This window comes from Ceratotherium simum, chromosome 12 (genome assembly GCF_057802395.1).
Source record: "Ceratotherium simum simum isolate JZ-2026a chromosome 12, ASM5780239v1, whole genome shotgun sequence".
Taxonomy (NCBI): Eukaryota; Metazoa; Chordata; class Mammalia; order Perissodactyla; family Rhinocerotidae; genus Ceratotherium; species Ceratotherium simum.
The window spans coordinates 37,794,933-37,821,012 of record NC_141911.1 but is presented as its reverse complement, the minus strand read 5'-3'; the positions used below and the strand labels follow the sequence as shown (position 1 = coordinate 37,821,012).

At 34.7% G+C, this 26,080-nt stretch overlaps 2 protein-coding genes across 2 annotated transcripts in view; one reads left to right on the top strand and one right to left on the bottom strand.

The window, feature by feature from the left end:
- Position 1: 1 nt before the first annotated feature.
- On the top strand, positions 2-23,938 carry TMEM184C (transmembrane protein 184C). The gene is made up of 10 exons (XM_004420896.3): positions 2-635; positions 7,067-7,197; positions 7,296-7,332; positions 8,080-8,285; positions 17,253-17,327; positions 18,472-18,565; positions 20,727-20,839; positions 22,182-22,281; positions 22,793-22,964; positions 23,194-23,938. The coding sequence occupies exons 1-10, from the start codon at positions 513-515 to the stop codon at positions 23,457-23,459; spliced, it is 1,317 nt and encodes a 438-aa protein (XP_004420953.1). The 5' UTR covers positions 2-512; the 3' UTR covers positions 23,460-23,938.
- Positions 22,181-26,080, bottom strand: part of PRMT9 (protein arginine methyltransferase 9) — a 40,693-nt gene continuing 36,793 nt past the window's right edge. The window contains exon 12 of the mRNA XM_004420898.3: positions 22,181-25,941. Coding sequence (XP_004420955.1) covers positions 25,726-25,941 — 216 coding nt within the window. The 3' untranslated portion in view covers positions 22,181-25,725. The remainder of the gene's footprint in view (positions 25,942-26,080) is intronic.

The window sequence follows — 26,080 nt, the reverse complement described above, 5'->3', positions numbered from 1 at the left end:
GGGCGTGTTTTCATCTCTTATCTCCCAGCTGACTTGGGCGAAGAGATACCTGAGAGCCCGGAGGGGAGGAAACGCCACCGCGCCAGAAAAGAACAAGTGGCCCGGCAGCTGCGGGGCAGAACTGAACTGTGTGCAGGGTCACCAGAGGCCGGACCTGGTCGGCGCCACTCTCCTCAAGGCCATGGTGCTGGCGGAGCTCTGGGCGATCCGCAGGTGAGGGCAGCGGCTCCGCCCGGGAGCCCACTGCGAAAGAACTGGGCAGATGCGAGGTGGGGAAGAAAGGATGCTGTCCGCACTGCTCCCCGGTAGCACCCAGAGCGGCCGCACTTGCGGCAGAAGCAGCAGAAAGCACAGCGCGGGCCGAGGAGGCGGCTGGAGCTGCTGGTAAAGTCGCTCAGCAGCTCTTTCTCCGTCGTATACGGGTTGACAAAACGGCCGAAGAACAGGGCTCCCCATTATAATCTCCTTCGAGCTCTTTTTCCTTGCTACTCAGAGCTGATTTATGCGGAAACATGCCTTGCACTTGTACCTGGAGGAACTGGAGACAGTGGATTCGACCTTTAGCGGTGGTCATCTACCTGGTGTCCATAGTGGTTGCTGTTCCTCTGTGCGTGTGGGAATTACAGAAACTGGAGGTAAGAGGGCCCTACGCCATTGACCTCTACCCTTCTTTCTACCGTCCTGCCCATCTGAGGTTGCCCATTTTTACCCTGGATAACCCAGACTTGATAATCCTGAAAATCATGTCATGTAAAGGAGTCTAGTCTTAGGATATAAACCTATCTGGTTTCTTGTTCACGGTTTTTGAAAGCATGCTACAGGTGGGGATAGGACCGGGTCAAGAAAATAGAATATATTAAGATAGCTGCTTAGAAGAGTACTGTTTTGGAAGCAGTCATCAATTCCCTGAAAGTAAGGTAATTTTATTCCTGAAATCTGATCTGTTCAGATATTGGACTTAACTAGATCAAATAAACTACCTTGAAAACCATGTATTGAATTTTATTAGTATTTAACTAGCTTCCTAAGTTAAAAGATTCTAGTTGGTTACTGTTGATGTTTATTTTTATTTTAGAAATTAACTGTGAACCAACAAAGATTTTGCAAAAAGTCCCTTGTATATTTTTTGATGTCATATTCTTATTATGACATCAGTAAAGTGCTGCAAGCTAGAACACCCCAAGGTAAATACTTAAGTAAGACATGTGCTGTATAAAAATTGTGTTAAGAACTTTAAACTTGGAATTGATAAAAACCAGAAAGTACTTTTACTTAGAAACACCTATTTTACAAGAGCTGTGACAAGACCATGGCTATTTTAGACCCTTTATTGTGGAAATGACTTTTACATAGTTAAACAAAATGTATTTCATATACGTTTTTTGTATGTTCACTTTATTTTTTGTTGACTTTCCCATACTAGGATAGTCCATATAGTTATTTTTAACATTGATATACTATTCCACTACATTAAATATTTCCCATTTGTTAGATATTTAGGTTATTTCCATAATTTGTCTACCAAAATTCAAGTAGTATAGATATCTTAATACAAATAGGGATTTCTTAACTTTGAAATATTTCTTTGGAGTATAGTATAGGAATTGCTTTTAAGGTTAATAATATGTATAATATCAATTTAGTTTGAGACTTCTCTTAGTTGTTGGTTTCAGTTGTAGTTTTTAAGTGACAGCTTTTAAGGAAAATTTTAATCTGCAACCTCCAGTGCTAACAACACTCAGAGCCAAATTCTCATCAAGTCTTGCCTGGACTATTCTCAACACACCAAACAAAGTATCCACTTAAAACATAAGTCATATTATGTGTGTCCTCTTCTCAAAGTTTTCCAGTTACTCCTAGTCCCAGATTAAAAGCCACTGTCCCTAACTATGGCCGTCGAGGCCCAACATGGTCTGTCACCACCCCTACCTCGTCCCGCCTCTGGCTTTCTCTCCTCAGTTCCTGGGCTTCCACCACACTGGCTTTGCTCAAACAAGCAGACATGCACCCTCCTTAGGGCCTTTGCCCTAAATGTTCCCCCTTCATGGCATGCCTTTCCCCCAGATGGCTTTCTCGTTCCTTTATGTGCTCAGGTCTTTACTCAAATGTCACCCAGCTACCTTGTTTAAAAGTTGCAAGCTTCCCTTCCTCAACTCTTCATATACTCTTCGCTACTTTATTTTTCTTCCTAGGACTCACCACCATCTAACATGATAATTTTGTTTTCTCCTCCTTCTGCCCAAATGTCTCATACTTAGTAAATGATGATTTGAGTCCCAGTGATAAATCAGGCTTGTGTTCTATATGGTGAGAAACAGAAACATGGCACCTAGCTTCATGGAACTTAGTGGTGGAGACAAACACAATCAGCAAAAACAAATCAATAAAATAAAATTGTATAAAATCCTGTGGAGGAAACTAAAAAAGATCTGAGAAATGAATAGGCAGGGCAATCCTATTGTACATCTTCGAAAGACCACTCCACCAGCTATGGAAAATTAAGTGGAAGTGGAGGGAAATTAGAAAGCTCTTTATGATAGTTAAGAGGTAGTGGGTGCCTGAGCTACAATGACTTAAATAGCAGAAATAGAGATGGAAAACTGAATTGTAAGTATTCTTGGAAGTGAAGAAACAGGACTCGACAGTGGCTTGTATTGGGGAGGAGAAGCAGTGAGAGAAAAGGAGAAATCAAGAATGACTCTCAGATATCTGTCTTGAGCAACAGGGTAAATGGTGACACCAGTTACAGAAATGAAAATTGATGGAGAGGGACAGATTTGAGAGAAATTGAGTTCTGCTTTGGACATTTAGTTTGAGGTATATGAGAGATATTTAGATGGGCATGTCAAATATGCAGTTAGATATGCAGGTCTAGAGCTCAGCAAGGTTTGAACTGCAGATATAAATATGGCAGTTGTCAGAAGAGACGGTGTTTAAAGCCATAAGCATGGGTGAGATTATAAAAGGGAAGAAGAAGAAAAGGCCGTGGACCTAGCACCAACATTTAGAGGTCAAGTAGAGGAACAGAAACTTACAAAAAAGAAGCAGCTGCCAGTGGGAAAGTGGAAGCCAGAACAGGAAAGTGTTTCAAGCGGGACAAAATAGTAAACAGTGTAAATAGTAAATAGTGTCCAGTGCTGCTGAAACATGCATTGGTTTTCATAAGATAGGACGGTCATTGGTGATCCTAGTAATGGGTTCAATGGAGTTGTAGTAATGGGTTCAATGGAGTTGTAAGGGCCGAATCAGGATATGGGCAAGATTTTTGTTTTTGTTTTGAGTATTTTGACTTTGAAGGGGACCTGAGAAATGAATGGCACAGTAGATAGAGAGGAGTATTGGTTTAAGGGAAGATTTTTTTTTCCCTTGTTGTATTTTGTTTTTAAGGTTAGAGACACTAGCTACAGCATGTCCCCAAGATTTAGGTATAATTTTATTTAATATTCTTAATCTTGAAGCATAGGAGTTATACTTGTTTTATAGATATGAAAACTGAGACAGAGAGATGAGTGGCTCGAGTGTCCTAAGTGCTTTGTGTACAATATCATTTTCATGCTCTTCATCATTATTCACTAAATGAGTTTATGTATCTAAAATGCTTAACACATTGTGCCCAATACATAGAAGGTGCTCAATAAGCCCTAATTATCACTGTTTTTAAAATATCATCACTCAACAGTGATGCATGCATTGGAGCAGCAGTTCTTTTTCTTGTGGAATAGCATCCTAATTGGGATTAGGTTCTCAATTGAAGACCTAAGGCAAAGTGGCAAAGTTATATGCATAAATTTGAGCACTAGATAAAGTAGTTGACATGTTTAGGCACAGTTTTGTATGAACAATACATGTCTTTTAAACACTAGAATCACAGATGCTCACACTGTGAAAAGGCAATGGGAACTGAGATGGTAGAAAATAGGAGGTTCGTATAGCCTGTCCCATGCCCATGGTGGGGCATGTACTCATTTACTGGAATGGCAAGATGACCATCTGCACTATTTAAACTATTTCTCTCCCTCTCTTACTTGGCTGAGCATGTGTAATTGAAGTCAAGTAAGTTAAATGCACACATGATGTCACACTGCTCTGTAGTCGTTATGTCCTGCCCTGCTCCTCCTTATGCCCCAAGTAGCTACTCTCTAGCTACTCTCCATGTAAGTGTTCCTCCCTGTCCCTCAGGAGGATTAGGCCCAGAAAGCACTATCCTGTTCGTCTCTGCTCTCTACTTTGAAAGCATTTGGCTGAGGGACAATTAACTCACTCCTGGATGCTCATCTTTAATGGTTTTTTCTTTCCTCTCTACTTCCCTCAAGTTACCTTAGGAAAAAAATCTTCACTACTTAGCTCCTCATTTTGTGAGCCAAAAAAACCCCAACTCATGGCTGCTAAGTTTAATAATGGTATTCTTATATCAGTGTTTCTCAAGTGAGAATAATTTATTTAGATATGAATGTAATAATTATATTAATAATTTCTATAGATACCTAGTGTTTGACTTATAATGTTACTTAAATTATGTATACACATAAAATAGGCTACATTTCTTATGCATATAGCTTTTTATATAGCTCAAAAATCAAAACAACTGTAAAACCAGTGATTCAAATTAATGGCGTTAATGTGGACAGATGATGTTTTTCTGAAACTGAATTACCACTTGCAATGTAAAAATGGTACTAACTCGATGATGCAAGATTTTTTTAGTTTGGCATCACTATCCTGAAATGACTCAATTCTCCAGTCACTTGTTTTACGATCATCGTTTGAAAAAGAACTTTCTTCCTTACAGCACACTGAGGACACTTGGCCTTCATTAGTCACAAGCACATCATTTTTCTCTTAAGTCTACCACCAAGTTCTTTTTGGCACTAAGGCAATCATAAAAACAAATGTGAGCATTTGTGTGTGTGTATGTGTGAGTGTGTGTGTGAGTGAGAGAGAAAGATCAGCCCTAAGCTAACATCCATGCCAATCCTCCTCTTTTTGCTGAGGAAGACTGGCCCTAGGTTAACATCTGTGCCGATCTTCCTCCACTTTATGTGGTACGCCACCACAGCATGGCCTGACAAGCGGTGCATCAGTGCGCACCTGGGATCCGAACCCAGGCCACCAGCAGCGGAGCACACACTTAACCACTACGCCATGGGGCCGGCCCAGACGTGAGCATTAAAATCACTTGGCAATACTGTTCTTAATGATCACCTTGTAGTAGAGAAAATCTAGAATATGCTTTTAATTTTTTCTTATTATTATTTTAGGTCATCATTAAAATGAATACTCAATTTTAAATGAAATTGAGCTAAGCAAAAATCCCTGGAAAATGATTGCTCAGACATTCCTTTTAAAATTGTTACCTCCACATATTTATTTTTCACCTACTGCTTGGATTGATCTTCAGCATTCAGCAAGACTTCTTTCTGTATTTGCTTTTCAGGTGTTCCACACAGTTTAATGTAGAAATTCATTGTTGTAAAAATACATTTGATCTCTGTACTTTTGTTTTCTACTTCTTTAATCTTTATCCCTGATAAAAAAAAAAATCTTGTTCAAAACAGTAAAACTAAGGCCGGCCCCGTGGTGTAGTGGTTAAGTGCGTGCGCTCTGCTGCTGGTGGCCCAGGTTCGGATCCTGGGCACGCACCGATGCACCGCTTGCCAGGCCATGCTGTGGCAGCGTCCCATATAAAGTGGAGGAAGATGGGCACAGATGTTAGCCCAGGGCCGGTCTTCCTCAGCAAAAAGAGGAGGTTTGGCCTGCCTGTTAGCTCAGGGCTGATCTTCCTCACAAAAAAAAACAGTAAAACTAGGGGCCGGCCCAGTGGCGTAGTGGTTAAGTTCATGCACTCTGCTTTGGCGGCCCAGGGTTCGCAGGTTCAGATCCTGGGCGCGGACCTATGCACCACTTATCAAGCCATGCTGTGGCAGGCATCCCACATATAAAGTAGAGGAAGATGGGCACGGATGTTAGCCCAGAGCCAATATTCCTCAGCAAAAAGAGGAGGATTGGCCATGTTAGCACAGGGCTAATGCTTGCTCACAAAAAAAAAGTAGTACATAAGTAGTAGCTAAAAAAAAAAAAAACAGTAAAACTAGAAGTCATGGACTTCAGTTCTATTTTAATTAACTGCTCAAACCCCTCAAGTACCAAAAATAAATGCCCACCTTTTTTTCTTTAAAAAGTTAGCATTTGCATTTAAAAAAAAATTGAAAGGATTCACACTCCTCAAGGTAGGAGTACAAGTTAGTATAAAATTCATTCCCTAGGCCCCTCAGATAGCACAGAGGTTCAAATAAATTTGTTTTTTACCAGAAAGCGAGTAGGTTACTTCGACTCTACCTTAGGATGAGAGAGTTTAAAGTGTGTTTTTAGACGCTGAGTTTTTAAAGGATAAAATATTGATCAGATACTGACCTAAAAAAGAAATTAGAGCTTTTTAAAATGTAATCTCCTGAGTTGATGTTGTTGGATATGAGAGGGGTAGCACATATCAACACAGTTTGCATGGACAGTAGTTGTGGCAGTGCTTATGGAATGGGAGAGTTAAAAGACACAACACATATAAAGAACTTAAAGTATCAGGCAAATAGCACTCAATAAATGTTCTACTAATATGTTGGGTAACAATAAAATTTGCAGAAAATGTTAGGTAGAATTTTAACTTTCCAGAAATAACGGCAGAGTAATAAGCCATAGAAAGATTTTTAAATTTGACTTGCAGAAAATTTTAAAACTTCTGTACATCCCCAAACACAATAATCAAATATAAAAGGCAAATAAGCTAAGGGGAAATGACATGATGTTAATATTCTTAATGTATACAGCACTGTTACAAAAGGCCTCATGAGGAAAAATGCTCAACCATGAGAAAAAGTCCACCCCCTCCCTCCACAAAAGCACAAATAGACTGTTTATTGAAGAAAAAATAAAAATAGCCACTAGTCATTTGGAAAATATTGGGCCTCATTAATATCAAATAAATGAAAATTTAAGAAATAAAAATATTTTAGTTAGCTTTTTAGTTTTAATATCAGAGAATTTATACTAACATATTCTTTTGCTTCTTAAGGTTGGAATCCACACCAAGGCTTGGTTTATTGCTGGAATCTTTTTGCTGTTGACTATACCTATATCCCTCTGGGTGATATTGCAACATTTAGTGCATTATACACAACCTGAACTACAGAAACCAATAATAAGGTAAATCTTAATATATTTTGATTCTACTAGTGTTATGTTGGCTTATTTCATAGATATGATGTAAAACGTTTTTAATTTATGTTTTCCTTTCCAAATAGGATTCTTTGGATGGTACCTATTTACAGTTTAGATAGTGTAAGTATGTTTCATTTTATGTCATTAACTAACAACTTGTTTGATGGTACTAACTGTACTCTTACAGAATGCTTAAGGTGGTAAAAGTATGTTCTTTGGCAGTAAAGAGTCAGATTAATAAGAAAAGTGAAAAAGTTACTTGTTTTTAATGTTGATAAAGAAGATAAAGTATAACAATAGAAAAGGCAGATGTTTTAAAGTTTTAAAAATCTAAAGCTGTTTTCTTTGCTTAATCTTTTAAAATTTCAGTTTAGTAGCTCTTAGTCCTTTAAAGAATGTAATGTTTAAAATTACATTAGCATCGTTTTTATTTATTAAATCTTTTATTTGGACCAAAAAAAAAAACCTTCCCCAGTGGATTCTAATACATGAAGTTATTACAGATAACTGTTTTAATTTGATTAAATATAAAGGAAATGTCTTTAACAGCATTTTCTATAATCATGTCAAGAAAAATTTCAGATTATATTTAAGAACCTAAGTACATAATTTAGCTTCTCTCTTCATATTCATTATTTACCCCCAAACATGAATGTTTTTGTTTACCAATATCCAAGATATTTATTGCTTTTAAAAATTTATTTCACAGATGATCTGGTAGCCCTCATAATGATAAATTTTAGAAAGTTTGATATAAGTACAGGACAAGACATCTCAAGTTTAAAAATTAGCTTATTGTGAGTACCATGAATTGGAGTGGTAATTCCTTTTATCTTAGCTGTAACTAACATCTGTGCTTTTTCATAGTGGATAGCTTTGAAATATCCCAGCATTGCAATATATGTGGATACCTGCAGAGAATGTTATGAAGCTTATGTCATTTACAACTTTATGGTATTCCTGACCAATTATCTAACTAACCGGTATCCAAATCTGGTATTAATCCTTGAAGCCAAAGATCAGCAGAAACATTTCCCTCCTTTATGTTGCTGTCCACCATGGACTATGGGAGAGTAAGTATGTTTGGTTTTAATTCTTTTATGTTTTGGTTTTATTTAAGGAGAATTTTTAAGCATCAGTCAGTTCTTTGCAAAGGAGTGTGTTAAGTACTACGAGCAAGACAAAAAGTATAAGACAGAGCCCCTACCCTCATGGAGTTCATAGTCAATTTGAAGACTAACGAAACACACATAATATAATCCACACATATAAGTTAGTCTCTTTTACATTATTCATCCTATATAGAAAACTTAAAATATTATGGGGAAAAAAACCTTAGAAATCGTTTAATCAACGCCCTTTTACTATTGAGAACCAAGGTCTGCAGAGATTAACTTACTCAAGATCACATAGCTAGTTAATGGCAAAATCAGGTCTAAGACTCAGGGAGAAGATAGTCTAGTGGGGGAAACAGCATATGATATGAAATAGCAACAAATAGCAGTGTTTATTCTAGTAATATATAATGTTAGTTGGCCTTATTATACATTAATGTAAGACAGTAAAGGAAAATAAAACCTAAAAAGTTAAGTTGAAGCTGAGATTACATTTATTATATAAATGAACCATTGGATATTTTTTGGCAAGGAAACATTTGAAAACAGCATTTTAGAAAGGTTAATCTTGCAATACTGTACAGGATGCATTAGAGGGAGGAGGACTCTAGAGATGGGGAAATAAATTAGGATGTTATTCTAATAGTCCATTTGTGACATAAGCTGAAAAGGAGGGATGAAATGGGAATAGAAAGGAAAGACAATAAGAGAATGCAGCTGAAGAATCATTAAGACTTGATCATTGACAGATGGGGATTAAGGTGAACGTTGCAAGCTAAGGTAACTGGAATGATTTAGAGGTCTAGTATTCAGTGTAAATATATCACCTAGGGATAGCTACATTGCCTTCCATGCAGTACAGAACCATTTGTACAACATCAAGACTAAATGTAAGTGTCTCTACTTACACACTCGCAATGACAGGGAGCTACCTAGCTATTTTATGTAATAAGCTCCTAATGTGTTCATTTGACAAATATGTATTGAACACCTAGTATGTGCCAGTATATAGATATATCCTAGTGCATATAACAGATGTAGAATTCATGGAACTTACAGTATAGTTAGGAAGGTTAGGAATTAAATGAAGATACAAATATATAGTTACTTATTTCAGGAAATGGTATGACAGAAAAAAAACCCAGGAGACTATGAAAGAGGATAGTAAGGAAAAACTGATGTAGGTTGAGGATAAGGGGAGAGAGATTGTGCTCAACTCCAAATACCACAAGGACAAATAGAGATTTATAGCCAATGAGCAGATTGAGGTAGTCGCTGGATGGAAAATTGCTAAGAGGATACATCAAGGGTAGGGGGACTCTCTCTAAACTGGCCTAACAGGATACTTGCTAAAGGCAGGCCAAGGCTTAAATATCAGGAGTGGGGGAAGAGGAGCTTCATCAGATATCAAAGGTAATCAAATATCAGGAGTGAGGGCATGACTTAGCAGGATTCTTTGCACAAACTGACAGGCAGGCCAAGGACAGGGCCTAAGAATGATGCCTAGTTGAAAAGAAGGCTCAGAGGAGCCTGTTTCTTTGTCAATGAGAAGCCATTAGAGGATGTTAAGCAGAGGACTCATATCCAAATTTCATTTTCAGAAATTACTGTGCTCTTCATAGACTGAATTGGAAGTGGGCAGGGATGGAAGAGATTGCAGTGGTCCAGTAAATATGATGATGATGATGATGATGATGATGATTGATGATGATTGATGATGATGGTGATGATGGTGATGGTGGCAGCGACTTGACTTTGATCAGGACTTTTCTGTTAATACAGAACCTGAGATGACACTCTAGCTGTCTCTTCAGACTGATTCATCATGATTAGCTGGTGGTCAACTAAAACCCCACACCTTTTTCAAATGATACTGCTGGTCAAAATCCCCAATTCTGTGCTTGTGCAATTGATTTGTGCCTAACTACACAGCCAATCACATGTATTCTTGTTAAATCTCTTTGTGTTGATTTCATTTTTTCCTGAGATTTTTTGAATTCTGACAACTGCTGCCTAGATAATGTCAGCAATGCATCCATAACTATAGCTCAGATTTTCTTATTGAAAAGACAGTAAGTGTCCACCAAAGTCATGCAGTTTAGGGGTGTGGTTTTAGTGATAATAAAACTTCTCATTCTCCTGTATATATGTAAATGTATTTTAGGTTACCAGTCTCCCTCTATTAGATAACTGGTGTTACATATCTGATAATTAATCAGGCTATTGCTGTTTAGGATAATTCAGTATGATGGTTTGGTTTGGTGTAAGATGCAAATGCCGTGATAAGTTTGCAGTTGTTAGATGATAAAAACTGTCTGCTTTTTATACTCAGATTTCTGTAACATAAGCAATGAGCACAATGCTTTTTCTTTTAATAAATAGCAAGTTTTGTATATGTTAGTTTCTGAGAGGAGGGGAGACATTTTTACCTAATGATTTAGTACTCTTATAAAACAAATGTTTTCATGAAACAGTACTAACCCTTATTTATGTATTCACTTCCTCCCTCTTGTTTTTAAAATTCGAGTCACAGCCCTCTAAGTTGAATTTGACCCAGTTTGAAAAAAATTGCTCTAGGATACATACCTTGGAGTGGATATACTAGGTCTTTAGGTTTTGTTCAACTTTGTTAGTGGCAAATTATTTTCTGAAGTGGCAGGACCAAGTTACTGTCCCACCAACAGTATAAAATACTTCTAGTTGAAGCACATCCTCACCGACATTTGGAATTACCCAGACTTCTTTATGTTGGCCTATCAAGAGCACGTAAAGTGGTGTATCATGTGGTCTTAATTTGAATTTCCTTGATTAGTAATGAGGTTGAGCAACTTTTCATATGTGTATTAGCCATTTGTGTTTCCATTTCTGAGGAATGGTTGTTTCTGTTTCTCATTTTTTAATGTGTTGTCTGTCTTGTGGCTTAATATGGGATCTTTTTATATTTAGATACTAATTCTTTGCTTAATGAGTGTTAAAAATATCTTTTTCCAGTTTTTGGCACACTTTGTCACTTTCATTATATCTTTTGATAAATGGAAGTTTTGAATTTTAATATAGTTGAATTTATCTATCTTAGTTTATAGTCAGTACTTTTTGCATCTTCTTCAAAAAATTCTTCCTGACCCCAGGATTATAAAAACATTCTCCTGTGCTTTGCTTTGCTTTTTTTTTTTCCCTAAGGACAATTGGCCTTGCGCTAACATCTGTTGCCAGTCTTCCTCTTTTTTCTTTTTTCTCCCCAAAACCCCAGTACATAGTTGTGTATCATAGTTGTAGAGTTGTAGCTCTTCTATGTGAGACGCCACCTCTGCATGGCTTGATGAGCCATGAGCAGGTCTGCGCCCAGGATCTGAACCAGCGAACCCCGGGCCAGCCACCAAAGTGGAACGTGCGAACTTAACCACTACACCACCAGGCCTGCCCCTCCTGTGCTTTTCTTCTAAACATTTCAAAAATTTCCTGTTAAGACTTATAAATACTTATTGATTTTGCTGTATATGGGTGTTGTAGCAATGCAATTTCATTTTATTCCTTTGGTTAGCTATCTTAGCACCATTCTCTCCCTTCTCCCTCACTGATCTATATTGCCATCTCTATCATATATGAAGTTTCCATATGTATGGGTCTGTTTGTGGTCTTTTTTTCCTGTTTTATTGGTTAACTTTTCTATCCCTGGACTAATCCTATACATTAACTACTACAGCTTATTAATAAGCCTTAAAACGAAAGGCAAGTACCCCAACCCTATTATCTTGGCTATTCTTGGGTCTTGACTCTTACATATAAATTTTAGAATCAGCTTGTCAAGTTGCTTGAAAAACCCTGTTGGGATTTTTTTGATTGGAATTGAATTCAGTCCTTAGTTTATTGACATCTTTATGATTTTTTGAGTCTTCTTTTCTATGAATATGGTCTAGATTTCTACTTATTTAGCTCTTCATTTATCTTTCAATAAAGTATAATTTTCTCATGAAAGTCTTGTACATCTTGTGTTGACTTTATAAATATCTTATATTCTATTGCTATTATAAATGACATCTTTTTAAAAAATTAGTTTAATTGCTGCCAGTGTGTAGAAAGGCAATTGGCTGTTGCATATTGATCTTATATCCAAAAATCTTGTTAAATTTTCTTAGTCTGTAGATCTTTTTAAGTTCTCTTCATCTTTTCTATTGTAAGGGCATTTTAAGTCATCTTCAATTGAAAGTTTGTTTGCTTTTCAGTCTTTATACCATACATTTCTCTTTCTTCTTGCTGTGCTGGTAAGTATCTTTAAACAATCTTGCATCATTCTTGATTTTAAAGAGAATTCTTATAAAATTTCACAGTTGAATTTGATGTTTCTAAAGGTGTTATATAGGCATCCTTTCAGGATACAAAACCTCCCTTTTACCACTAGTTTGTTAAAGAGTTTTTAATCATGAATAAGTGTTGAATTTCATCAAATGCTTTTTCTCTACCTATTGAGATGATCATGGTTTTTCACCTTTAACCTGTTAATGTAGTAAATTAGATTAATGGCTTTTCTAATGTTAAAACTCCCTTGCATTTCTAGGATAAAATCAAAAGTATCATCTGCTTTTCTGTGTCCCAAGATTTGGTTTGCTAATATTTTCTTTAGAATTTTTACATCTATGTTCATAAGTAAGATTGGACTATAATTTTCCTTTCTTATACAATCCCTGTCTCGTTTTCCTATCCAAGTTATACTGGCTGAATAGGAATTATTGCCTTTTATTTGTATATCACCAGAAGAGATTGTATACTATACCTTGAAAAGTTAGACCTGGACTTTTCTTTGTGGGAGGACAATTATAGAACTATAATTTAGTTTCTGGAATCATATTTTTTTAATTATAGTTTTTAGGAATTAGGCAGAATAGACAGAGTTTTAAAATGTAAGGGCATACATTAGTTTATATCTTCTTAATCTCTTTTGGATCTGTCATTATGACTCCTTTTCCATTTCTAATGTTATTAGAGTCTTTGTTTTCTCCTTGAAAAATCTTGCCAGAAGTGTGCCTATTTTTTACTAATCTTTTCAAGAACTGACTTTTGGCTGTACTGATTCTCTCTGTAGTATGTTTGTTTTCTGTTTCATTAATTTCTGCTCTATTTTTACTTCCTTTCTTTCATTTCTTTTGGTTTACTGTGTTCTTTTCTTAGCTCATTAATCTACAGCCTTTCTTCTTTTTTAATACTGCATTTAAGACTAGACATTTCTCTCCAAGTTCTACATTCACTGAATCCCAGTTTTTGTTGTTTTATTTTTTATTGAAATATAATTGGCATACATTTTATTGGTTTCAGCGTAATGATTCGATATTTGTATATATTGTAAAATGATCACTACAGTAAGTCTAGTTAACATCTATCACCACATGAATCCTAGTTTTGATATTTAGTATTTTCATTATCATCCAGTTTAAGGTTTTTAAATTACTATTGGGATTTCTTTTTTACTTGAGTTATTTTGGAGTATTTCAAAATTTCCAAACCTAAGGATTTTTTTTTTTTTTTAGTTTTTCATTTTATTTATTTGTTTCATTTCATGTCATTTTATTTATTTCATTTCATTTTATTTATTTAAAATTTATTATTTATTTTATTTGTTTTCATTTTATTTCATTTACTTATTAATTATAAATAAATTGTTTTCATTATTTATTTGTTGCAGTCAGGGAATATACTCTCTCTGAGACAGTCTTTGGAACTGGTTAAGATTTGTTTCATGCCCTCTAATACATGATCAGTTTTTATAAAGATTCCCTGTGTGCTTGAAGAGAATAAACATGCTATATTAACAAGTGGCTGTGTTATATTTATGTCCAGGTCAATCTTATTTTATTGTGTTATTCAATTTTTCTGTATTTCTGTTGACTTTGGCTACTTGTTCTATCAGTTACTGAGAGAGATATTTAAATTCTGCCACTGATAATTTGTCAGTTTCTTACTGTACTTCTGTCAGTTCTTGCTTTATATATTTTGATGCTGTTTCTATTCCAAATAATCTTCTTCAAGTTATTTTGTCTGCTATTAATAAGTATCCTACCTTTCCTTTGTTTAGTGTTTGCTTGACATATCTTTCTCTACCTTTTACTTTCATCCTTTCCATGTCTTTATGTTTTAGGTGTATCACTTATTTCTTTTTTAAGTTTAGTGTTTTTTAATTCCAATCTGACAATCCATCAACTTAAACAAGTTAGGCATTTACATTTTTGTGATTATTGATATATTCATTTATAATCTTGCCATCTTTTTGTTTTCTATTTGTCTCACTTTTTCTTCTTTCCTTTTTTCATTGATTATGTTATTTTTAAATAAAATTTTATTTTGGAATAATTTTAAATTTATAGAAAAGTTGCAAAGACAAGACAGAGATTTCCTATACACTTTTTACCCAGCTTCCCCTAATGTTAACATCTTATGTAATCATGGTACATTTGTCAAAACTAAGAAATAACATTGGTACCATATTAACTGCAACCTTTCAGATTTCCCAAGTCTTTCCACATACGTCCTTTTTCTGTTCGAGGATCCAATCCAGGAATCCACATTGCATTTAGCCTCTTTTTAAAAATATAAATTTTCATTTAATACTTTGAGAAGGTATAAGGAGTTTGAGAAGATCCTTCTAATTATTTAATGAAGATTTTAATAAATAATTTTAAACTTTTTCAAACATTTGAGGAATACAAACAAATGGAACAGACAAGTCTGTTTTATACTGCCCACATTTAACTAATGTTAAAATAAGTCCATGATTCCTTATTTGCAATTGTAAAGTACAAAAAAATCTTGAAAACTAAAAGCTTTTTCATAGCTCATTTAGTGGCAAAACTCTATTTATAATCTTTGACTATGTATAATTTTAACATGGCTATTTTACCTGTTATGGAATATATATGTCTCACTGCAGCTGTATCAGTGTGTGTGATTACAGGTGCTACTCCAGATCCCACTGGGAGTTGATTGTATTATTTGTTGTTTTTCTTATTCTATTTTTTTTCTCACTACTGGTTTAGAAGTTATAGTTTCTATTTCCAGTCTTATTTTGACCACTTAAGAGTTTAAATTTTACCATGACTACTTAATATCTAACTTTAATCTTAAAAATTAGACATTTTTTTGGATAGATTTTTTTAAGTCTTTTGTAGATTTAACTACAAATATTAAAAATTTACTTGCTGCTCACTCCTTCTTGCATCTCAGATCTTCTATCTGGGATCATTGCCTTCTTTCTAAAGTATGGCCCTTGAAAGTTCCTTTAGTGTCAGTGTATCAGTGGCAAATTTTCTCAGATATACTTATCCAAAAGTATCTTTATTTTCCTCTCATTCTTGAAAGATAGTTTTGCTGAATGTAATTCTCTGTTGACAGGAATTTTCTCCAAACGTTTTGAAGATTTTATTCCACCTAATTCTGGCTTCAGTTGTTACTGTTAAGCCTCTGTCAATTTAATTGTCATTATAGGTGACCTGTCTCCAGCTGCATTTAAGACCCTCTCCGTCTTTGATGTTTTGCAGTTTCACTCTGAAGTATCTAGGTGGTTTCATTTTTGTTTTTAGTCTTGCTTAATTTACAGTGTGCCTTAATCTGTAGATTCGTATCTTTCATCAGTTCTGAAACGTCTTAGCCATAATCTCTTCTGATTTTGCCTTTCCCCTACTTTCTCTTCTGTAACTCTGAATATATGTTAGACCTTCTGATTCTATTCTGTTCTTTGTAACTCTCTTTCACATTTGTCTCTTTGTCTCAGCCTTTGCTACATTCTGGGCAATTTCTTCAGATACATCTTCCAGTTCATTAATTCTCCACAGCTTTCAAAGGTATCTAATTGACTATTTAATCTATCTGCATAGTCTCTCCTAGTGGTCTCAGATTTGGTTTGACAGTCAACTCATAGAATACTATAGGTTTAACCCAGTCCAACATAATTTAGCTTTGTAAAGAGTATGGCACAGGAAGCACAGTATGTATAGCCAAGGCAAGGCATTCTCATCTAGAGGTTTTGCAACAAGCCCAAGTGCAACTCCTAGGCCCACCACCACAGGGGGCACACACACTTAGTTGTAAGTGGGAGTGAACCACCTCAGCACAGAGAAAGCTCTCAGCACATAGAACCCCAACAGTTTTTTATTCAGTCCTGGTAACACCACCTCAAGGTCTGAATGCCAGACTCATAATCTTCTCAATCTAGATGTAATTTGTAAATTAGGGGATTCATAATACATAACATTGATAACTAGTTTTCCTGATAGGAGTGCTAAATAAGCCTTTGCCCTCAGACCAACTTGGTCTTTTAAGAAGGCTTACACAAGCCTCTCAGGTAGAGAGCCTTTTTTGGTAGTTGTTTTGGGACTTTTTTTGGTTTGTTTTTGTTTGTTACTCCTTGTAAATTTTCCCTAACACTGAGTGAGCCCAGCCATAGGATAAAAACTGTTTTATGCAGGATCTTTGTTTGACCTTTCAGAGCATCTAGTCAATGATACTCTCTGGAATGACATTTAAATACCAAACTTGAAAGGAAACTGAATACTAAATGTAAATAATACTTTCTAAATATGCTTTCACATGTACACGCACACACGATTCATTTGTTACTCAGTTTTTCTTCCAGAAACACACAGGGACCCACTTTTGTTCCTTTTGTTCTGTGCTGCACTATTCATAAATTTGAGACTTTACACAGAAAGCAAGAACTGTCAGAAGATGTAGTTGTCAAATAATTTTAAAAATAGTGTTTAAATAATTTGTTTGCTAGCATCCACATTCTTCCCCAGTTGCCATTTAGAATGACTAAATTAAAAGAATTAAAGATAAGTGTGGGATCATTTGTCAAAGTGATTTTAATTTGGGGGATTTGGAGAAGTCTGATACTATTTAAATGAGTAGTTGAAATGCTAAGTTCTTTTTCTTTGGCAGAGTATTGCTGTTTAGGTGCAAACTGGGTGTATTGCAGTATACGGTTGTCAGACCATTCACCACCATCGTTGCTTTGTAAGTACACAGAACTTATCATTTATTTTTTAAAAATCCTCATGCTTTTAAGTGGGAATAACCGAGTAGAAAAACATATAAAGAGTGTTAATTTACATGTTTATCCTACAATTCTAGTCTGTTATAAAAAACAGTATATAGAAACCCTACTATATTCAAATAGATAAGGTGACCATTTGTAGGCAAGGAATCACCACAGAATTCTTCTAAATAATATTCATTTTAGAGCTTTCTTGACAGCATTTAAAAAATAGTTTCTTTTTCAGATATTAATGTTCACATAGCTTTACAGAAACATCTATTACATGAAGTTAAAGTATGCTACTTCAGGTTCATTGCATGGTTTTATTTTCTACATAGTTAACTTAGAATGTATTATGAGTACTATATTCCAAGTAAGAAGTCATATTTTTCTTTTTTAAAAGTTTTGTCGAAGCTTAGCACTTGAGGTAAAATGGGGTATCATTAAGCTACCTGGTAAAACTATTCCCTAAAAATTTAAGAACTTCAAATAATTTAAAGCAGGCAGAAGGCATGGTTTATCTACTAGTCATAACTAACATGCTGCATGTTCACAGAGGAAGAATAGGAAGAAAGATGTGAAGGAAGCATTCAATTCTTTATTCTGCCTTTGAGCTAGCAATTCTTTAGTGACATTTACCTTAGAATTAAGACTAATTCACTTGTTTATGAAGGCATGCTTTATTTCTCTGCAGTTTAGAAATTGGGTAATCACGTAAGTTAATACTTAGATCTGGGTCTTTATAAAATTTACCTCCAAGACAATTTGGGGGAAAAAAATTATAGTTGTAGTTATAGACCAGCATTATACGTTTATAACAATCAACCTTTTGAAAATTAGGCAGCATAATTTTTTTGAATCTAATAATTACCCTTTCTAGTTCAAGGTATGTATCTTATTTTGGATTTACTTCAAATTGGAGGAATATTTATATAGTAACATTTCTAAAAAAATGTTTTTCTTTTAATTTTTGAACCACCTCGATGACAAATTTCAAGTGATTTATCTATAGGATCTTTTAAATAAAATGACTTCTAAATTTAAGTATTGCTGTCAATGCTGTATTTTAAAATATTTTGATTTAGTTAAGCATCAAGTTGTCTCATTTTTATCATTTTTTAGAATCTGTGAGCTGGCTGGTATATATGATGAAGGGAACTTTAGCTTTTCAAATGCTTGGACTTACTTGGTTATAATAAACAATATGTCACAATTGGTAAGTAAATATTCATCTTAACTGTACTACATTAGTATGTATAACTCAATTTTCTTAGGGAAATTTTTTTGGGGAATAAAGCTTAATTTTTACTTTTTCCCTTGAAATTTGATTTATAGGAAGAACTTGAAGAAATTTTTAACGTGTCTTTATACATATATGATGATATAATATCTTTGTTAATTATTTGGTGATTTATATGTTTACCTGTTGATCGTGTTTGTTCATTTGGTTCTGGTATTCGTTACATAGTTGTGTGGGTATGTCATAAATAAAAGCACAAGGCTCTCCTTAAAAAAACAAAATAAAAACAGGGCCAGCCCTGGTGGCTTAGTGGTTAAGTTCAGCCCGCTCCACTTTGGTGGCCCAGGTTCAGTTCTTGGGCACAGACCTACACCACTCATCTCTCACTGGCCATGCTGTGGCGGCGGCTCAGATACAAAAAGAGGAAGATTGGCAGTGGATGTTAGCTTAAGGCAAGTCTTCCTCAGCAAAAAAAACAAAAAGATATCCTAGGCATATTCAGTAAGAGAAAATGTCTAATTGGTATATGACAGTACAGGGTTTGACTGAAAATGGGAGAATAAAATTCTGTCATATATTTGGGAATTAAAGGAAAATTGAGAATGCCAAGTTAAAAAAAATGATGTTCTAGAAACTGAAATGCTTTAAAGATATAACTGATCCTTTCAACTTAAGAATGTGTATTTTATTTAAAATATTAAGTTAATACTTTCAGCAAAATAATAGTTTAGAGATGCAATGGCATGCATCTGTGGTATTAGAGGTTTATAATAAAAATTAAATGCCTGTGTATTTAAAGCTTTCCGACATGTTCATATATTTTAGAACCAGTAATTCCATTTCTGGGAATATATCCTCAAGAAACTGTCAGAAGTACTTTTGCTTTGAATATCTTTGTATCTAAAGCCTATTATTTGTAATAGCAAAAGGCTGGAAACAATCCAAAGCCCAGTGATGGGGACTGGTTAAATGTACTGTGGTTCTTCCACTGGCCAAAATATTAGGCAGTTATTAAAAATAGTCCTTGTGAAACATATGGACAAGTAAGGCACTTTAAGTAGGAAAAAAAATCAGGCAACAAAATTTTATATCTAGTTGATGATACCTCTTAAAAACCACCTTATGTGTAGAAAGGATTGGTTGAATAATGGGACTATGAACAACTTTATACTTGACTGCTTTCATAGTCTAAAATATTTTAAATGAGCATTTTATATGATTTTAATGGGAAAAAGTAAACTTTTAGGAAAATGTTTATTGCTATGCAACACTACACTAGGTTATTACAACTGATTTCTAAAAATAGTTAATAAGAAGTCTTGAGTTTTTTGTTTTTTTTTTTTTTTTTTGGTGAGGAGATCAGCCCTGTGCTAACATCTGCCAATCCTCCTCTTTTTGCTGAGGAAGACTGGCCCTGGGCTAACATCCGTGCCCATCTTCCTCCACTTTATATGGGACGCTGCCACAGCATGGCTTGCCAAGCAGTGCGTCGGTGCGCGCCTGGGATCCAAACCCGCGAATCCCGGGCCGCCACAGCGGAGCGCATGCACTTAACCACTTGCGCCACTGGGCAGGCCCCTTGAGCATGTATTTTAAAAAAGTAAATTCAGCTGGATTGACACACTACCCTCAAGAAAGACTGTTTCCTTGATTCTTTACTTTCAGATTTCATGGTCACAATTTTATTGAACTACTACTTATTTTAATGTGTTGTCTTTAATAAATAATATGCATACAATGTTATATAAGATAGACTAGTTAGTAAGCTCAACCCTTATAAAATTAATGGTGTGTGTATAAAAGCCGTTAAAAAGCAGATGTTTTTATTTTGGCTGAATGAGAGCCTTTTCTTCTGTTCATGGCAGTTGTTTGTTTATTGTTTTCTTTATGGACCCCCAGTAAGTGAACATTTAAAACCATTTTCAGGGAAGATGTTATACATCTCTTCTGAGAAATTTCATATCATATATATTCATCCAGAGTAAACTATAAAAGCTTGTTGTTAATCTAATAAAGCCTGGAAAAATTTGCCTGAAACATTACTCTGTACCAGGTCTCTGGTTTATAACTTGAATACTTCTGTTAGTATAGTTATTCTTACTGAAGAAGTTTAATTATTAATCTTAATTGTTTCTAGTTTGCCATGTATTGTCTTCTGCTATTTTATAAAGTACTGAAGGAAGAACTGAGTCCAATCCAACCTGTTGGCAAATTTCTTTGTGTAAAACTGGTGGTTTTTGTTTCTTTTTGGTAAGTGTTGCTTTTCTTAAATGTTCTCATTTTCTAAAGGGCAATAAAACTGTTGGTTAGGGAGGATTTTAAAAATAGTCTTAATACCGAAGATGAATTAAAATGTCTCTACTCACCTTTTAAGAAGGTCATCCTTTTAGCCCTTGTTGGTTTTTCATAAAGAAACTATCAGATGCTCACTTGTAACATTTATAAGAAAATAATTTGAGACAATCTAAATGTCTCAACACTAGAGGAATCATTAAAATAAATCATGGTCCCGTTATATAAGAGAATACCCTGCAGTTTGGAAGATAAACATGATATGGAATATTTAATGAAGGGAAGAAATGTTCATCAATAAAAATATTTTTTAAAACAGAAGGTAAAAACTGTACATAGTCCCAGTTTAGTAAAGGGGTGGTTGATAGGGAGCCTAGAAACAAATACACCAAATTTAACAATATACAAATAATGCAAAAAGGGGAAAAAGAAAATTCCTTGAAATCCCACCACCTAGAAAGAATGATTAACATTTTGGTGCATATATGTCATGTAAGACTCCACAGAAATAGTTTCATACTATAAGAACTTGTAGAACTCAACAATATGTTCAGTATATTGTCGATATAGTTCTTTGTCAGTAAAGTGAGACTATAATTTTGTTGTTTGGGTTTTTTGGTTTTTATATTTGCCTAGTATTCTGTTGTGTGAATATAACTTTTTAACCAATCTTCTGTTGACATTTTATGTTGTTCCTCATTTTTTCACTATTACAAGCAATATTCAAGTGAATATTCTTGTATACAGAACCATGAAAGCTTATCTATCTCATTATTAGCTGTTAAATTTAACCCAGGGTCGTATCCCTAGATTTGCTTGAAATGCTCTGTGTGACTTCCTGTCTTGGGGTCAGACTCCTTCTCAGTTTGTCTCTAGTTCCATTACTTCAAACAAGAATGGTTTCAAAACGACTGTGTTAAAAAATAATCTGAATAACCAGTTAACATGTGTAAATAACATTTGAGTATCTGTCCTTTATTTCATTTTAAATGCCTATTGTACAAGCTGTTAGGCATTATCTACATGTATAGGAAGAACTTAAAATCTAAATACTTGTGCACACTTTGAAAACAAAAAAAGTACAAAATTCATGTGATGAAACTGTACTAGAAGAGTACATTTGTAAAGCCAATATATTTAATAGAGATACACAATGTCTTCAGGAATATGCTGTGAAGGCAGGGCAGTGGTGGTCCACAGGTTGTGCTGGGGTTTAACTTTTTTAAATGGCATATTTTTAAAACAGCTGCTCATTTTATGCTTGATATAGATTTGGCGTTTACCTTTTCCTAACATATAGGCAAGCAGTAGTTATTGCTTTGTTGGTAAAAGTTGGCGTTATTTCTGAAAAGCATACATGGGAATGGCAGACTGTAGAAGCTGTGGCTACAGGACTCCAGGTAAGTAGTGCTATCTCTGAATTCAGTAGAACATTACTATTGGTTAAGCATTTTTACATTATTATCTCTTAAACCTGACAACATGCAGGCTGTGGGGCTACTAGTATCCTCACTGTACAGGTGAGGAAATGAAGGAAATCCTACAGAAATTGGCCATAGTTGCTAATTTGTAGTAGAGCCAAGAATAGAACCTAGATTTTGTTACTCCTAGTCTTCTCTTTCTGCATTTCTCCTCTTAGTCCCTGGGCAGTGGATTGAGAATGCATTGTACTTTGCTAAGAAATACTTGAATGAGGTAGTGCAAAATAGATTTAAATTTTTGGCATTTTGTCCTTTTTTGAAGAGGTTAAAATAATTATTTTGGAAAGTGGAAAAATGAATATAATCTTACAGAAAAAAACAGCTGTTAATACTTAAATACTTTTGAAAAGAGAGAAAGATAGTGCTTTTCCTTTACATATAAAACTAGATTTAAACTCGAAGATGGCTGATATGTTTGTTGTTGTTGCAGGACTTTATTATCTGTATTGAGATGTTTCTTGCTGCTATTGCTCATCACTACACTTTCTCATATAAACCGTATGTCCAAGAAGCAGAAGAGGGCTCGTGCTTTGATTCCTTTCTTGCCATGTGGGATGTTTCAGATATTAGGGATGATATTTCTGAACAAGTAAGGCATGTTGGTAAGTACCAGCCATTTAATTCTACCCAAATAGGTAGGTTGTCATAGTTCTCCTATCAGGGCAATTTCATAGCTATTTAAGAGATGAAAGACTTTGGTTAAAGCAGTACCACAATAAGGCTCTTCAAATTGGGAGGGGCGAGGGGGAGCTTATTTTTAGCATGGTAAGTTTATAGTGGTAAAAATAACAACTTTTGGCTAACCTTGGAAACGTTTATATTACTTTAAAGGAAGGACAGTCATGGGACATCCTAGGAAAAAATTTTTTCCTGAAGATCAAGATCAAAATGAACATACAAGCTTGTTATCATCATCATCACAAGATGCAATTTCCGTTGCCTCATCTGTGCCACCTTCACCCATGGGTCACTACCAAGGATTTGGACACACTGTGACTCCCCAGACTACACCTACTACAGCTAATATAGCTGATGAAATATGTAGTGAAACAACAGGAGAGAAAAGAGAACCTTCAGATAAATCTGTGGCCTCCTGAATGGTGTGCAAAAGCAAACTGCACTACTACCATGTTATTTCATTACCTGGTATCCCACTGCTCAGGATTTTGTGCTTGGGACAAGCCATAAATGATGGAAAATTTCAACACAAAGATAGGCAGAAGCCGGGTACGACTACTGGATTTATATAAGTTTTGTATATCACAAATAATCAGTCTAAATATCCTAGACTTAGACTTGATTTCTTAACACTTGAGCATCATGTACTTGAATGGTAGAAAATGACTACTAAACGTTCCTGATATTACATTGCTTTATCAAGAAGGTGGACATAAAAAAAATTAATGATTCCTACCACTGCTGCATGAATATAATAATCTGGAATTAGCAGAAAGTATAATTCTGAAATATGAATTAGTGGAACTTAATCATAATCATGTGCCATATATGCTTATCTAACAATTATTTCTCTATTTCTCAACTGGATGTCTTTCAATAAATAAGAATTTATCATTTATTTTCTGCAACTTTTTATGTCTCTCATTCTTTAAACATAAACCTTTAATGTTTTATTTAACAAATAGTTCTTGATTAGAGGCACAGCAAAAAAGTCCAAAAAAATTAAGAGTTAACAATTATATACCTACAATGAAAGACACCTCTATCTTATATTCCTATTAGGAGAAGTATCTAGGACGCAATCTTATTAATTTTAAAACAAATCATATTTGCAACACTGCTAATACAGTAATAGGTTATCCATGACTTTGAGATGAAAAGAATCAACTAGATAGAAGACTGGAAGAATAAATAAGAAATGGAGTCTACTTTTCTTCAGTGCTATTAAAGGTGTCAGCAAACATAAATCCAGGCTGAGTAGTCTTTTTTTTTTTTTTTTTTTTTTTTGCTGAGGAACATTCACCCTGAGCTAACATCTGTGCCAATATTCCTCTATTTTGTCAATATTCCTCTATTTTGTACGTGGGTTGCCACCACAGCATGGCCGCCAACAAATGGTAAAGGTCCACACCCAGGAACCAAACACAGGCTGCCGAAACAGAGCGCTCCGAACTTAACCACTAGGCCGCAGGGCCAGCCTGTAAGCTCAATAGTCTTAATTAATTATTCATTAAACCAGTCAGAAGATGTGTAGGTGCTATTTGGGAGAAATTTATTACTTAGAATGGAGTTTCTCTAATTGCTAATCACAACCCATTGGGTCATGTTTAACATTTTATACTGAAAATAAAATATAGTATGTTGCAAATAGCAAGGATACATATTATTTTTCAAATCCTTTGCTTTATATATTTATGCACACACATATTCACATATATATACTGGTTCACAGTAATTAGGTACAGTCTTTATTCTGTCCACTGTTATCAACTAAACATTTCTATTGAAAGTAATGCTGGGTAGTATAACATTAGAGGCAATGAGAATAGGCAGTGTGGGAGAAGGTCCATCTTATTTGTGGCTTACAAAGAGCACACAGTATATACAAGGCATGATAATCTTCCTTATTAATCTCCCTATTTCAAGTTTTTAAAAATTGGACAAATTATTATATATTTCTTACTGTGCATCCAAATCAAAACTGAAAAATACTGGTTTAGGTTTAACTCTTTCTTGAATTTATCAGCTTTTAAATTTTTCTTTGCCAAAGTAAACCAGGAAAAATGCTGCCTCCTGAAGATTTTATTTTGTCCCTCTTTTACTCTCATAATTACATTTAGCTTATAACTTAAATTCTTATAAAACAAAACCTGAGAAGCTGTTTCAGAAGTAGCCAAGTATTTAAAAGCCGCAAGCTTGGAATTTACAGGTAACCATAACTCTCTATCTTCAGTGGAAGCCAACTTTTTGATGTTTCTGAATTTTAAGTTTGGATTTAAGAAAAAAAGCCAAAATGCCTAAAAAATTAAGTTTTGCTTTACTTACACATGACAATGAAGATGAGACTAAATCCCTTATCTCTATAGCTTTAATGTGTAGAAAAAAGTGTTTAGCAAAATTTAATCTATAGCAAGTTAAAACCAAGTAATAACAAAGTTTACTCATTTGAAAAATTAACGGCAGCCTTTTTGAGAAAGGAAGCCTGCAGCAATATTTTTGTAATAATGCTACTCTTAATTTAGGATCTTTTAAATACATTTTATTTATGTCAATTTAAAAAAATATTTGACCATTACAAAGAATTAAATCTTTATACTCCATTTTATGATTACAATCCCACTAATTCAGAGAAGAATCGTGTACTTGCTGCTCTACTTAAACAGTTTTTCATTAGAAAACTGCTCTTCATTGCTTTACTGTGATGCTGACATTGCTTTTGTGGTGCTGGATGTTGAGTATGAGCTCCTCTCCCATTTCCACCTGGATGGGATTATCTAAAACAACTGCAGCTTGTTTCCAGTGGGAGGTCTCACTCGAAGTATCCAACCTAATCTCATCATCAAGGTACATATGATACCAAAATGGAATGGCAGTCACTTGTCCAGATTTACAAATTTGTACCTAGAAAATTAAGAAATCATGAAAATTTCATCAGAGTCAATAGAGTATACTTGGATAAGAAATCTTTGTCTTTTTAGTCAATTTCAGATCCAAACTTTATAAAGAAATACATTTAACCACCCAATTCAAATTAATATCA

Bases quoted from the DNA above. Each gene is read 5' to 3' on its own strand.
- TMEM184C (XM_004420896.3), top strand. From the start codon at position 513: ATGCCTTGCACTTGTACCTGGAGGAACTGGAGACAGTGGATTCGACCT. The intron at 8,286-17,252 runs GTAAGTATGTTT...TTTCTTTGGCAG, and splicing joins CCACCATGGACTATGGGAGA to AGTATTGCTGTTTAGGTGCA. The intron at 22,965-23,193 runs GTAAGTACCAGC...ATTACTTTAAAG, and splicing joins TGAACAAGTAAGGCATGTTG to GAAGGACAGTCATGGGACAT.